The 14,250-nt window shown below is 38.6% G+C and overlaps 1 protein-coding gene across 2 annotated transcripts in view; it reads left to right on the plus strand.

The window, feature by feature from the left end:
* Positions 1-14,250, plus strand: part of SLC9A6 (solute carrier family 9 member A6) — a 61,912-nt gene that overhangs the window by 13,073 nt on the left and 34,589 nt on the right. For both annotated transcript variants that reach the window (XM_054471841.2, XM_054471840.2), the window contains exons 5-7: positions 48-160; positions 3,274-3,379; positions 12,055-12,196. In XM_054471841.2, coding sequence (XP_054327816.1) covers positions 48-160; positions 3,274-3,379; positions 12,055-12,196 — 361 coding nt within the window. The remainder of the gene's footprint in view (positions 1-47; positions 161-3,273; positions 3,380-12,054; positions 12,197-14,250) is intronic.

Raw genomic sequence — 14,250 nt, forward strand, 5'->3', positions numbered from 1 at the left:
TAACAGTTTATATTTTTTTCTAAAGTAGGACTGTGTTTATTGAACAGGTCAATAATGTATGGCTGTGTAACGCTGATGAAGGTAACGGGACAACTTGCAGGAGATTTTTACTTTACAGATTGCCTACTGTTTGGTGCCATTGTATCAGCAACTGATCCAGGTATGTTTTATATGAGTGGAGTTTACATACTTGAGGTACATTGTTTTGCAGTCAAATACATGTGGGTTTTTCTTTCTTTGAGGTGTAGAATTCATGATTAGATACTTCCTTAGTACTATACTTTCTAATTGTGGAGGAAAAAACAAAATTCATGATTCCTTTTGGCTTCAGCACAAATTTGTTTTCCTTTTCCTTTTTTTTTTTTTTTATTACATTTGCCTATTACTGGTCCACAAGTTGACGCTGTTTCAACAAGGACTATAAGGTACTTTCTTCAGAAATTCATGTTGGTCTTTATCCCTAGTGATTGAGTGTAGAGGAAGATGAACTAGATTATAGATTAGTTTAATTGGGTAATAATTATATATTTCCTTTCAAGCTTTTAGAAAACCAGTTCCCTAAAAATCTTTCAGTTTCTATTCAGCTGTATGCATTTAACAGTAAGAAAAAATGTTTACACATGATTGTTAGAAGGCAGTTGTGCTAATACAGGTTTGATTTGGAGTCATTGGAGGACTTTAATATACATTAAAGAATTGTCTTTATAAAATTGGCTTTATGATTATACAGTTGTTTGTTTAATATTAACACAACTTGTTCCCCTGTGCTTTTAGTGTCAGATCTTCTAAAAGTTGTGTTCCAGAATGAATTTAATTGTACTGAGTTAGGTTTTAGTTTTCCTGATAGAGTATTGGTAAACTTAACAGCTACATTCAAATTAGGAATTTGGAGAAGACACAGAATGGAAAGGTTCGGGTAGGAACATAGACTGATGTTTTTGAACTAAGGATGGAAGTTTTCTTTTAGCATGCTTTAAGACTTTCGTTGAAGCTCATTTTGTTTTACTTTTTAATCTTGTAAGTTAATCATCTTTAATTGTCATCCAGCACAATTAAAGGTAGAATCCTAAGGTTATCTCTGCATTCCTGTGTTAACTCTGATAACACAGGGCTTTATGGGAAGGAGAAAAATGTGTTCAATACTCTATGAGAGATATTTTGGCTGGACACAGTGGCTCATGCATATAAATGCCAGTGCTTTGGGAGGCCGATGTGGTAGGATCACTTGAGACTGTGAGTTCGAGACCAGCCTAGGCAAAACAGTGACACCCTGTCTCTACAAAAAAAAAGAAAAAAAATAACTGAGCATGGGGGTGCGTGCCTGTAGTCCTAGCTACTTGGGAGGCTGAGGTGGGAGGACCACTTGAGCCTAGGAGTTTGAGGCTGCAGTGAGCTGCAATGAGGCTGCAGTCTCATTCTGCCTGGGTGACAAGGGCAAGACCCTGTCTCCAAAAAAAAAAAAAAAAAAAGATTTTAAAAGATTAGAGGGCCATTTTAGAGAATTTGTGTAGTTTAGCATTTTTAAAACTGGAAATTAAATTGCTTCCTTAAAGACCACCAAAGCTGTCCTCTCATTGTTTGTAGCTACTCCCATTATCAACATGAAGGTAGGATGGTTTTTGCAAGGAGCCGGTGCTCTCTGATTTCTGTGTCCTTTCATTATAAGCAAGCTTCTCAACTTTTCAAATCCTATGAGAAATCTGAGTCCATTGGCTTGGCTACATTATTTCAACTTTCTGGTTTTGTTTGATAGGACTATTGCCTGAATAGCCCAAGCAAATATCTTTTGCTTATATAAAGTTGGACTGTTATTTTTTTCGGAATTATGTAGGCACTTGCCCCATTTCTATTATTTTGCCATTGTTAACTTGCTCTCAGAAGGGTGAGGTATGGGTTTCTTTTAGAAATTCTGCACTATTGCTCTACTCTCCTTCTCCCCCTCTCTTGATGAGCTTTGGTATCAGTATATTCCAGCTGCAATGCTTTGTAGTAGAAACTATAGCTTTTAAAATATACTGGACATGGTGGCTCATGTCTTTAATCCCAGTGACTCAGGAGGCTGAGGCAGGAGGATCACTTGAACCTAGGGGTTTGAGGCTGCAGTGAACTGTGATTGTGCCGCTGTACTCCAGCCTGAGTGACAAAGCAAGACTCTGTCTCTTAAAGAAAAAATAAATAAATAAAATGCAAGCTTCTTGTTTTTATGATTGGCATTTGAAAAGGCTCTCTCATCTGGGCCCGGTGGCTCACGTCTATACTCCCAGCACTTTGGGAGGCCAAGACAGGTGGATCATGAGGTCAGGAGATCAAGACCATCCTGACTAACACAGTAAAACCCTATCTCTACTAAAAATACAAAAAAAATTAGCCAGGCGTTGTGGCGGGCGCCTGTAGTCCCAGCTACTCGGGAGGCTGAGGCAGGAGAATGACGTGAACCCAGGAGGCGGAGCTTGCAGTGAGCCGAGATTGCTCCACTGAACTCCAGACTGGGCGACAGAGCGAGACTCCATCTCAAAAAAAAAAAAAAAAAAAAAGGCTCACCTCTGGTTATGTTAATTTTTCATGTCCGCTTGGGTTTCTTTAGTAACTGAGCTATGTGACTTAGTAATTAAAGTTATAATATAACTTCAATCTCATCTGATTTTCTAAGATTTCTCATATAACTGCTTTCCTAAAAGGAGGATTTATTGTTTTTCTTCTTAAGCTGGAATATTCTCATAGTTGGCTTCTTATTAAGACAAATCTAGCAGCTGTAATTCTGGTCATAAATTTTACCCCAACCAAAAACTAAACCTGTTTTCATTTCCTACTGTCTTTGCTAAACCTTTGTGCTTGCAATTTGTAAGTCAGGTACAAATGAGTTGTAAGGCCCAAAGAAACAAAGTTTGCAACATTAGATTCTTTTCATAATATTCTTCTTCATTAAAGATTAATGACTACATGGTCTATAAGAAATTCTGAATATATTCTTTGTGGGAAAGAAATGTACAAGACACGATTATCAACATCTGCGTGAAGAATGTAGGCCAACTCAGTTCTTCAAGGTTACTTTCAGCCATTTTTAAGAGAGAGAGGAGAAGTTTGTGCAGGTACACAATTAGAAAAGAAAAATATTTATATAAAATTACAGGGTCTTTAATATGGTAAGAGAATGTTTATTAGGATTGAATTCTAGGAGGAAATGAATTTCTAAATAACTCTCAGTCATCTACTGAGGAGAATATGTTATATTTGTAATGTCTAAGTATTCCTCTGACTCTTTTTACTTACTAGTGACTGTTCTTGCTATATTCCACGAGCTTCAAGTTGATGTTGAACTCTATGCACTTCTTTTTGGTGAAAGTGTCCTCAATGATGCTGTTGCCATAGTGCTGTCCTCGTAAGTGTTTGTTTTCTTATTATATTCTGAATATTAAGTGTGAGGGTACTAGGAACTGAAAGTCACTTATTGAATAAAGTACATTATGAATGGAAACATTTGGAAGAATAAGGCATTTTTTTCCCTCTTGAAGAAATCCATATTTTATAGATAAATTGGAAAATACAGGGAAGAGAAAAATATGTACTGCCACCACCTAAAGACAATTACTGTAAACATTCTAGAACATTTCCTTTTTCTATGTATGATATTGTTACATAGTTGTGATTGTAGTGTCTATATAATTTTGTATTCGGTTTTAATATTACAACATGAGCATTTAATTTTTTAAATTAGATTTAATATTTTCTTTCTTTTTCTTTTTTTTTTTGGAGATGAGAGTCTCACTCTATCACACAGGCTGGAGTGCAGTGGCGTGATCTCGGCTCAGTGCAACCTCTGCCTCCCAGGTTCAAGTGATTCTCCTTCCTCAGCCTCCCGAGTAGCTGGGATTACAGGCACCCACCACCATGCCCGGCTAATTTTTGTATTTTAGTAGAGATGGGTTTTCACCATGTTGCCCAGGCTGGTCTTCTCCTGACCTCAGGTGATCCACCTACCTCGATTTCCCAAAGTGCTGGGATTACAAGCATGAGCCACTGTGCCTGGCCTTAATTTTTTCTGAATACATAATATATTCACGTGGCTCATAAAGTCATATAAAAAGTTACACACAGAAAATTCACACTCTTACATCTGTCCTCATCCACCTGTCCCCCAGTTCCTTGTAGATAACTTTTTTTTTTTTTTTTTTTGAGACGAAGTCTCGCTCCTGTCCCCCAGGCTGGAGTGCAATGGCACGGTCTTGGCTCACTGCAATCTCCGCCTCCTGGGTTCAAGTGATTCTTTTGCCTCAGCCTCCTGAGTAGCTGGGATTACAGGCTCCTGCCACCATGCCTGGCTAATTTTTGTATTTTTAGTAGAGACAGGGTTTCACCATGTTGGCCAGGTTGGTCTCGAACTCCGGACCTCAGGTGATCTGCCCGCCTCGGCCTCCCAAAGTGCTGAGATTACAGGCGTGAGCCACCACGCCCGGCCTAGATAACCATTTTTATTAGTCTCTTACCTATCTTAGTATTTCTTTATTCAAATGCAGGCACAACTGTGAATAAATAGTCTTATTTGCCTCTCATTTCTTATTTTTAAAGTCACATACTGTCTATCTTCTGGAGAACTTTGCATGTCAAAAGAGTGAGTATTCTCATTCTTTGCAGCTATATAGTATTCTCTGTGTGAACTGCATTATTGTTTATTTGCTCAGTCTCCTATTGCAGGACATTTGAAGGGTTTTTAATCCTTTGCTGTCCCAAAAGGTGGTGCAGTGATTAACCTTGAACTTACCTTGTTTTATACATGTTTAGGTATATTGGTAGGCTGAATGCCCCAAAGTGAGATTGGTAGGTAGGTTAAAGGGTAAAATCCATTTGTAATTTTGTTTGACATTGTTAATTTGCTCATCAAAGGAATTGTAGCACTTTGCACTTTCACCATTAAATTATTGGTCTGTTTCCTCACAGTTTCGCCAGCAGAATATTTGTCAAACTTTTATATTTTTGCTTACTTGATAATTGAGAAATAGCTCATTGTAGCTTAATTTGTGTTTCTCTTATTTGACATAATCATTTCAAAACATTTTTAATCTCTAGAAGTGTTAATATATATTATAGATATGTAGTTATGTATTACTTATAACAATTTAATTGCAGACAATTTTGAATGAGCAATATTTTTTATCTAATTATAGAAAGTACTATACATGTTACTATAAGGTGTTTGCAGGTTGAAGAATGAGTCTGAACCTCTGAGGAATTCAATCCTGCCTCCCTACTCTTTTTTTTTTTTTTTTTTTTTTGAGACGGAGCTTTGCTCTGTCACCCAGGCTGGAGTGCAGTGGCACGATATAGGCTCACTGCAACCTCCACCTCCCAGGTTCAAGCAATTCTGCTGCCTCAGCCTCCCGAGTAGCTGGGACTACAGGCATGCACCACCACGCCTGGCTAATTTTTGTATATTTAGTAGAGACGGGGTTTCACTGTGTTGGCCAGGCTGGTTTCGAACTCCTGACCTCAGGTGATCCACCTGCCTCAGCCTCCCCAAGTGCTAGGATTACAGGCATGCACCATGCCTGGCCCCTGCCTAACTACTCTTATTAGGCAAATATCTAACTCTATAGGCAGTTGCCTTTACTTCATACCAGAACTTTCTATGAGAGAGAAGTAAGAGCCCTTCACATTTTCTCTTTATTTTTATTTCTCTCCTTAATTTCCACTTTGTTAGTTATGAAAGAATAAAACATCACTGGCTCTGTTTTGCATAGCCTGATTGTCTTCTGCAAAGTTGGAAATTATTATTTCTGAGATGTAACATTAATCCCTTAAATGTTGTGTATGAAGATATACAAAAGGCCATATCCTTTTTTGTGAATGCAATGTATGTAAATATTACCCCCTCCCCACCATATTTATTGCCAGATTTTTTTTGCAGCTGTCTGCAATTAATATAAATTTAACTTGAGAAATAAAACCTAAAGGCTGTAACTCACATTGATACTGAACTTTAGCACCTTCAATGATGATAGGTGCAGAATAAGAGTTTTATATTATTTGAAGTAAGGGAGAAATGGATAGTATGGTTATAAAAAATGTTATAAAAAATGAAGCAACAAAGATTGTTGAAGCTTCTAGTACATAGGTACATGCGCGATTACCAGCACTACAAAGTAAAGAGAGTAGGTACAGGCAGTCACTTTTAGCATTGATTCCTTATCCTAGACAACAATTCTACTGTTCAGTCATCTTACTAGTAACTGTTGTCTTATCATTGCCCTAATGGCCTAATGGATTAAGAGTTAGAAAATCTGTTCTGGTCTTATCTTAAACTGATGTGCCCTGTGCCTTAGTTTTTCCTATTAATAAAATAGCCTGTTTCCTGCATCTTTAGGAACAGTTGATTAGCATTAGAGGAAAAGATAAAAACCCTCATTGAAAGATTTTGAGCTTGGAGTTATAAATAACCTATTTCCTGCAACGTTAGGAATAGTTGATTAGTGTGAAAGGGGGCAAAACCTTATTGAAAGATTTTAAGCTTGGGGGTGTACATACCAGTGTTGGTGAAGAATAAATGCTAAAAAGAGAGAGCCGGCTGGGCACAGTGGCTCATGCCTGTGATCCCAGCACTTTGGGAGGCCGAGGCGGACAGATCACCTGAGGTCAGGAGTTCGAGACCGGCCTGGCCAACATGGCGAAACCCTGTCTCTACTAAAAATACAAAAATTAGTCGGGCGTGGTGGCACACGCCTGTAATCCCAGCTACCTGGGAGGCTGAGCCAGGAGAATTTCTTGAACCCAGGAGGCGGAGGTTGCGGTGACCTGAGATTGCGGCACTGCCCTCCAGCCTCAGCAACGGAGCAAGACTGTCTCAAAAAAAAAAAAGAGAGAGCCATTTCCATAGCAATTCTCACAAAGGGCCATACTTCTCCTTCTCTTGCAGCGTTTCTCAAACAGGGTTTTCTGTGAGAGAATGAATCCTTATAGGAAACAATTTGAGTGAGTCTTTTCTCATTTCACCTAAGGATGATAGCGAGCTAGTGCCATTTTAAATTTATAAGAGATAATACGTTAACTCATTACAACCTCAGTGGGATTCTGGTGGAGAAGGACTGTATCTTGAGAGGAGCATAACAGAGAAATTGTTAGCTCTGTGTCTTAATAGAGTTGAAAAAATGAGTTACTGCCCAAAAGCTGAAGGGAAAGCAGCCGTGTGCTCACTGTGGGAGTTTACTAGCTGGAATGATCAGTGGTATGATGCTCATCATTCTTCATTTACCTTTTTTTAAATTTTATTATTATTATACTTTAAGTTTTAGGGTACATGTGCACAATGTGCAGGTTAGTTACATATGTATACATGTGCCATGCTGGTGTGCTGCACCCATTAACTCGTCATTTAGCATTAGGTATATCTCCTAATGCTATCCCTCCCCCCTCCCCCCACCCCACAACAGTCCCCAGAGTGTGATGTTCCCCTTCCTGTGTCCATGTGTTCTCATTGTTCAATTCCCACCTATGAGTGAGAACATGTGGCACTATTCACAATAGCAAAGACTTGGAACCAATCCAAATGTCCAACAATGATAGACTGGATTAAGAAAATGTGGCACATATACACCATGGAATACTATGCAGCTGTAAAAAATGTTGAGTTCATGTCCTTTGTAGGGACATGGATGAAATTGGAAATCATCATTCTCAGTAAACTATCGTAAGGACAAAACTTCATTTACCTTTTATGTGTTTTGAAGTGGGTTAGATCCAGATAGTCTACTTTGTGTTGAATTTTCTTAGTTTGAGGATTATCTACTGTCTGTATTCTGTGTAAGCAGCTTTGGATCAAAGGGGAGGGAACCCCTTTTTGAAGGAGTTCTGTTTGGCAGTTAACAGGTTAAGGCAACTCATCTTGAAATTTATGTTGGAGGTTGTTTTTGTTTCTGTCTGGTTTTTTTTTTCCCAACTTTTATTTTAAGTTCAAGGGTACATGTGCAGGATGTGCAGGTTTGTTACATAGGTAAATATGTGCCATGGTGGTTTACTGCACAGGTCAACCCATCACCTAGGTATTAAGCACAGCATCCATTAGCTATTCTTCCTGAAGCACTGTTTTGTTTTGTTTTGTTTTTTTTTAACCTATTGGAGTAGCAGTTCTTTTACTTTATTTTATTTTTTAAAATAATACTTTTAATCCAGTGAGGGTGAAGTGAAATTGACTCCCTCATACATGGCTGCATGAGGTAGATCTATATGTATATTGATATATTATGTTAGATACAGTATATGTAGTTAAAGTATACGTTGCATAATATTCCACTGAATGGATTACCGTGATTAGCCTGGGGACCTAAATTCACATTAGTTTAAAATATGTCGTTTACAGTCATTTATATTTTTATGAAAGAAGATGTACAGAGAGACAACAAACGTGATAAACTGTTTAACTTCACTAATTACCAGAGATACATGCTAGGATCAGTAGCCATTTCTACCTATTCAATTAACAAGACATAACTTTTTTTTTTTTGAGATGGAGTTTTGCTCTTGTCACCCAGGCTGGAGTACAATGGCACGGTCTTGGCTCACTGCTACCTCCGCCTCCCAGGTTCAAGCGATTCTCCTGCCTTAGCCTCCCGAGTAGCTGGGATTACAGGTGCACACCGCCATGCCCAGCTAATTTTTCTATTTTTAGTAGAGGTGGGGTTTCACCATGTTGGCCAGACTGGTCTCGAACTCCTGACCTCAGGTGATCCGTCCACCTCGGCCTCCCAGAGTGCTGGGATGATAGGCAGGAGCCACTGTGCTCGGCCAGAATTGTTAATGATAATGACATAGTACAGTCATTCTTAGCCAGGGGCAATTTGCCACCCCCTCACCACACACACACACAGGAGATATTTGACAGTGTCTGGGGGCATTTTGGCTGTCATCAATGGGAGGGGGTTCCTATTGACATGGCCTAGTGGGTAGAAGTTTTCAATGCACAGGACAGCATTCCCCTCACCCCACCCCCATCATAGCCAACAAATGAATATCTGGCCACAAATATCAATAATGCTGTGGTTGAGAAACCCTGGTGTAGTAAAACTAGACCACTCATACATTGTTGTTAACATTGAAATTGGTATTACCTTTTATCACTATTTATGATAATGTTAAAATATATTTGTGGCAAAAATTCAAAGCATTTGACTCAGAAAGTAGAAAATTCCTGAAATTTCAGCTCAGAAATAACCACTATTAGGATTTTAATCCAGACTTTTTCCATTAAGATAGTAGTATACATATAAATATGTTAATAATTTTTATAAACAATAAAGGCATAGTAGTATATATACTTTTCTGTAGCTTTTTTACTTGGATATTATACTATGTTAATACCTCTATATTATCACATCGGGTGGATGCATTACAAATTTACCTCTCCAATCCCCTATTGATTGATTAATATTTGGTGTTTTCTAATATTGTATTATTATGACTAGCATGGCAGTGAGCATGTTTATGTGTAAATCTTTGTAAATCCTTGTAAATATTTCTGTAGGGTATTTTTTAGGAGTAGAATTGCTAGGTCAATGGGTATGATCATTAAAAAAATTGGGAGATATTATCATATTTCCCTCCAAAAATGTAATGGAGACCTTTTGGAAGGCAGTGGAGCAACGTGTAAAATGAGCCATAGGTATAGTAATAGTCTGTTTTTAGAAATATAGTGCAAGGAATAGTCTAAAATATATAAAAAGCAAGAAGATGTTCTTTCAGTTATTTATAGTAGCAAAAATAGTAGAAGCAACTTTTAAATGTCTAACAATGAGGAAATGGTTGAATAAATTGTGCTATATCCATTTGGACCATTGTGAAGTCTTAAAAACTGTAGTTATAAAGACTGAATTTTTTTTTTCTTGAGATGGAATTTTTTTCTTACTGCCCAGGCTGGAGTGCAATGGCACGATGTCAGCTCACTGCAACCTCCACCTCCCGGGTTCAAGAGGTTCTCCTGCCTTAGCCTCCCAAGTAGCTGGAATTACAGGCATGCACCATCACACCTGGCTAATTTTGTATTTTTATTTTTAGTAGAGACGGGTTTTCTCCATGTTGGTCAGGCTGGTCTCGAACTCCCCACCTCAGGTGATCCGCCTGCCTCGGCCTCCCAAAGTGCTGGGATTACAGGCGTGAGCCACTGTGTCCGGCCAAGACTATGAATATTTTTATGTCATTGTCAATTAAAAAAGCATAATTCAAAACCACACATTCACTGTGATTACAGCTAAATAAGAATTAGCGTGCATGTAACACAAAGAGGGGAAAGGAATACAGAAGGAAAATAAAATCGATCTATCAGGGTAGTGGAATGATGGGAAGATTTTTCCACCTAAACTGTACATTTTATTACTTTCAGGGTTTAAAAAAAAGTATTCATAAAAAATGTTACTGCCTCAAGATAAAATATCAATTGATACGGAAAAGATGAGTTAAGATTTCAATCCAGAGGCTAGTGTCTGCCTAAGAAAGAACAAAACGAGCCTGTCATCTGTTCTCAGCCCATCATGTTTCCCATGTGTCCTTATACATTTTAATGATTAAAGAATGAAATAATGATTAGTGTGAATCTTGAATTTACATGAACTAATCCAGGGAAAGCAACCTCAGGAGGCATGGCATAGATGTTTTGTTCCAGAGAGCGTTTTGAAAAATACCACCAAAGAAAAAGAAGATTGTATAGCAATTTTCTTTTCTCCAGCCAGTTACTGTATTTTCATGTTATAATGAAATCAGATCTCATTTATGGTAGTGGCACCCTTTATATATATGTAGGTAAGGTAGCATGATGTTAAGGGCCATTTCATATATATCAAAATGATATCAAATCTACTGTTCCAAAATGATCTGATTACTTTGCACATTTAAACGTAAATGTTTAACATTTTCAGTTTAAAGTGAGTCTCAGAAATTTCTGGATCCCAGTATCAGAAATTAATATTAGTGCTATATTTCAATAAAATAAGTACAAATTAGGAGATTTTAGTTTGATCTTAGATTTTTTTTTTAACCTGGGAGATATGAAAAGAACTTGTACATGGTATAGCAAACACATTTTTCAGCCTTGAATCAGAAAAAAACATTGCAGCGACCACAGGGAGAATTCATTATATTTTTAGGAATGTGTTTTTCCTTCTTTTCTTTGACGTGATTTGTATGATGTTGTTGAGTCTGGACTTTTTTATAATGCTGGTCTCTCAATTAACTGAGATGAGAACTGATTTAGTAACGGTAAGCACCGTTGCCAAAGACCTGCTGGCAACAGCAATTTTCTCAGGCATTTCTATTTCCTGGGGTGGTAACTGTTATAAAAGAAGCTTTTTCAGACCAGGTTTGGACTGTGAGTTCAAGATGGAGAGCATCTCCTATAATTGCCTGTCTTGGCCTGATATAGAGTGACTTTCTTTCAGAAGTTTGAGGTGGAAGATCCAGCTGGTTGTGCTGAAAGTACTGTTGAGTGGATTCTAATTCCTTGGGAGGTCTTTCGAGTGCTTTTTCCTATAATAGTCCATTTCAGTGAATGAATAGATATTAGGCGTTTGGCCCATTCTGGAATTCTAAAAGTTGGAAGGGTCCTTCAGTTACCTTTTTTTCTCATAGGAAAAACAAAATGTGACTGGGTTGAGTATTGAATAATGTTCTTTATGTTCTTATGCCTCTACTGGAAACAAGTGGGATTTTTCATTAGTTTGTTCACATTAGTATGTTAAGGCTTTCGGACATTCAGTACTAGTAATTCTGAAACAGAATCACAAAACAATAATACTGCACAGTATCTTGGGGATGGGGAAAAAGCTTGGTGCAATTTTCATATAGAGGATTTTACAATGTTCTACCTCCCTGAAATTAACATTTAAGGGAAAGCCAAATTTTCTTGCTAGCCAGATACATTGCAGGATTTTTGGGTAATTTTGTCTTTATTTTGGCAATTCCAATCGAAAGCTTTTTTTTTCTTCTCCCTCTAATTTCATCTTTCAAGCTCTATACTACATAATGTTTTTTTAAAAGTAAAGGTTGCTTCCAGAAGTAAAAGCAGTTTCTCTTCTGTAGCTCAATAGTGGCATACCAGCCAGCTGGAGACAACAGTCACACGTTTGATGTCACAGCGATGTTCAAGTCTATTGGGATCTTCCTTGGAATCTTCAGTGGATCTTTTGCGATGGGTGCTGCTACTGGAGTGGTGACAGCTTTAATATCCTTTTGTTATATTTATCTTTTCTTGTTAACATAATATAGTAGTTGAATGCTGTATTCCGTTGTTTTTCCTAGTTCTATGATTAGAATTATGTTAGGATTATTAATCTTATAACTAAGTACTTGGTTTGAAAACATTAAGCAACAGTCTTTGCCAATAAATACATAAAAGAACTGTATTGTTCTGCATAGGGTTTGGTGCCCTAAAACTTTCACTGTAAGTATATAATTAGAGATGATATCTCTTTGAGGGTGAATTTTATAGTTGTAGATTAAATAGCTGTAAAGGTAGACATATTCCAAAGAGCCTCTGGGTGTGGGTGTTCTGTGTTGCTGGTCAGCCTGGCAGTCTTTTGCTCTTTGTTTAATAGGACAAATAGGAAATGTGCAACAGCGATGCTGAATGAACAAAATGTGTTTCCTTGGTTAGGATATGTAAGAGTTCATCTCAGCTCTCCCGATTTTAACTTTTGTGCTCTAGAGCCCTGGACAGGAAGCCCAAAGGACCTGAGTTGTAGTCCTGGTACTACCACTTAGTCAAGTTATTCTTGTGTTCATGCAAAGGCCATTTTATCCCGGACTTCACCACCATGCAATACATCCATGTCATAAAACTGCACTTGTGCATCCTGAATCTATAAAAACAAATTTTATTTTTATTTATTTATTTGTTTTTTGAGATGGAGTCTCACTCTTTCTCCCAGGCTGGAGTGCAATGGCACGATCTCGGCTCACTGCAACCTCCGCCTCCCGAGTTCAAGTGATTCCCCCGCCTCAGCCTCCCAAGTAGCTGGGATTACAGGTGCACAACACCACACCCAGCAAGTTTTTTTTATATTTTTAGTAGAGATGTGGTTTCACCATGTCGACCAGGCTGGTCTCGAACTCCTGACGTCAAGTGATCCACCCACCTCGGCCTCCCAAAGTGCTGGGATTACAGGCATGAGCTACCGTGCCCGGCCTAAAAACATGTTTTAAACCCTCCACCCAAACAAAAAGCCAGAAGGCATGTCTTGATAACCTGCTACATGTGCTGTGCTCTGTGTATCAAAGCTAAAGAAGACAAACATGACCCCTGCCTCCCTGGTGCTTTTGGTATAGTGGCAGACACAAACATGCTAGAAGCTTTGATACTTCGCCTCTTTGGATCTCAGTGTAGGAAATTGGAGGGTGGGGACGGCAGGAAAGAGGAGTGGGACTAGATGATGTCTAAAGAGTTTCCAGCTCTGGCCTGGTGCAGTGGCTCGTGCCTGTAATCCTAGCACTTTGGGAGGCCATGGCGGGCGGATCACAAGGTCAGGAGATCGAGACCATCCTGGCTAACACAGTGAAACCCCATCTCTACTAAAAATACAAAAAATTAGCCAGGCATGGTGGTGGGTGCCTGTAGTCCCAGCTACTCGGGAGGCTGAAGCGGGAGAATGGCGTGAACTCGGGAGGCTGAAGCGGGAGAATGGTGTGAACCCAGGAGGCGGAGCTTGCAGTGAGCCGAGATTGCGCCACTGCACTCCAACCTGGGCAACAGTGCGAGACTCCGTCTCAAACAAACAAACAAACAAAAAAAAGTTTGCAGCTCTAAAACTTCTATGATACTTGCATAAAACAGATACGTTATTCTTTGTCAAGAACTTCTTAGTTTGGTATACTTCAGCCTTGTGCTGGAAAAGGCTTCTTTTATGGCTTTTTATAAGTGAACTGAGGCATAAAGCAGCAGTAAAAAGAGTTCTGAAGGTGATGCCAAGAGAGATAGTATCTCTTCCCCATTACAAGTTCCTTGAGGGTAGAGAGTATATCTTGTTAATCATTTTGTTGTAGTGCCTAGTTGTAGAAATGACTCTAGATTCTAGCCTGAGATTGGTCGTAACTTGGCACAGGCCCTTCCACTGTCAGCTAACAAATACTTGTTAAACTAGTATAAGGGAGTGAAGTGCCTCGATTTCTTCATCATGGAATGAATGCTCTATATCACAGAAGTGGTAGAGGATGAAATTAGTGTAAAATCTCTTGGAAATTATGTATTTTTATAAATGTAAATTGCTATAATTATGGAAG

Source organism: Pongo pygmaeus, chromosome X (genome assembly GCF_028885625.2).
Source record: "Pongo pygmaeus isolate AG05252 chromosome X, NHGRI_mPonPyg2-v2.0_pri, whole genome shotgun sequence".
In the NCBI taxonomy this organism is placed as follows: Eukaryota; Metazoa; Chordata; class Mammalia; order Primates; family Hominidae; genus Pongo; species Pongo pygmaeus.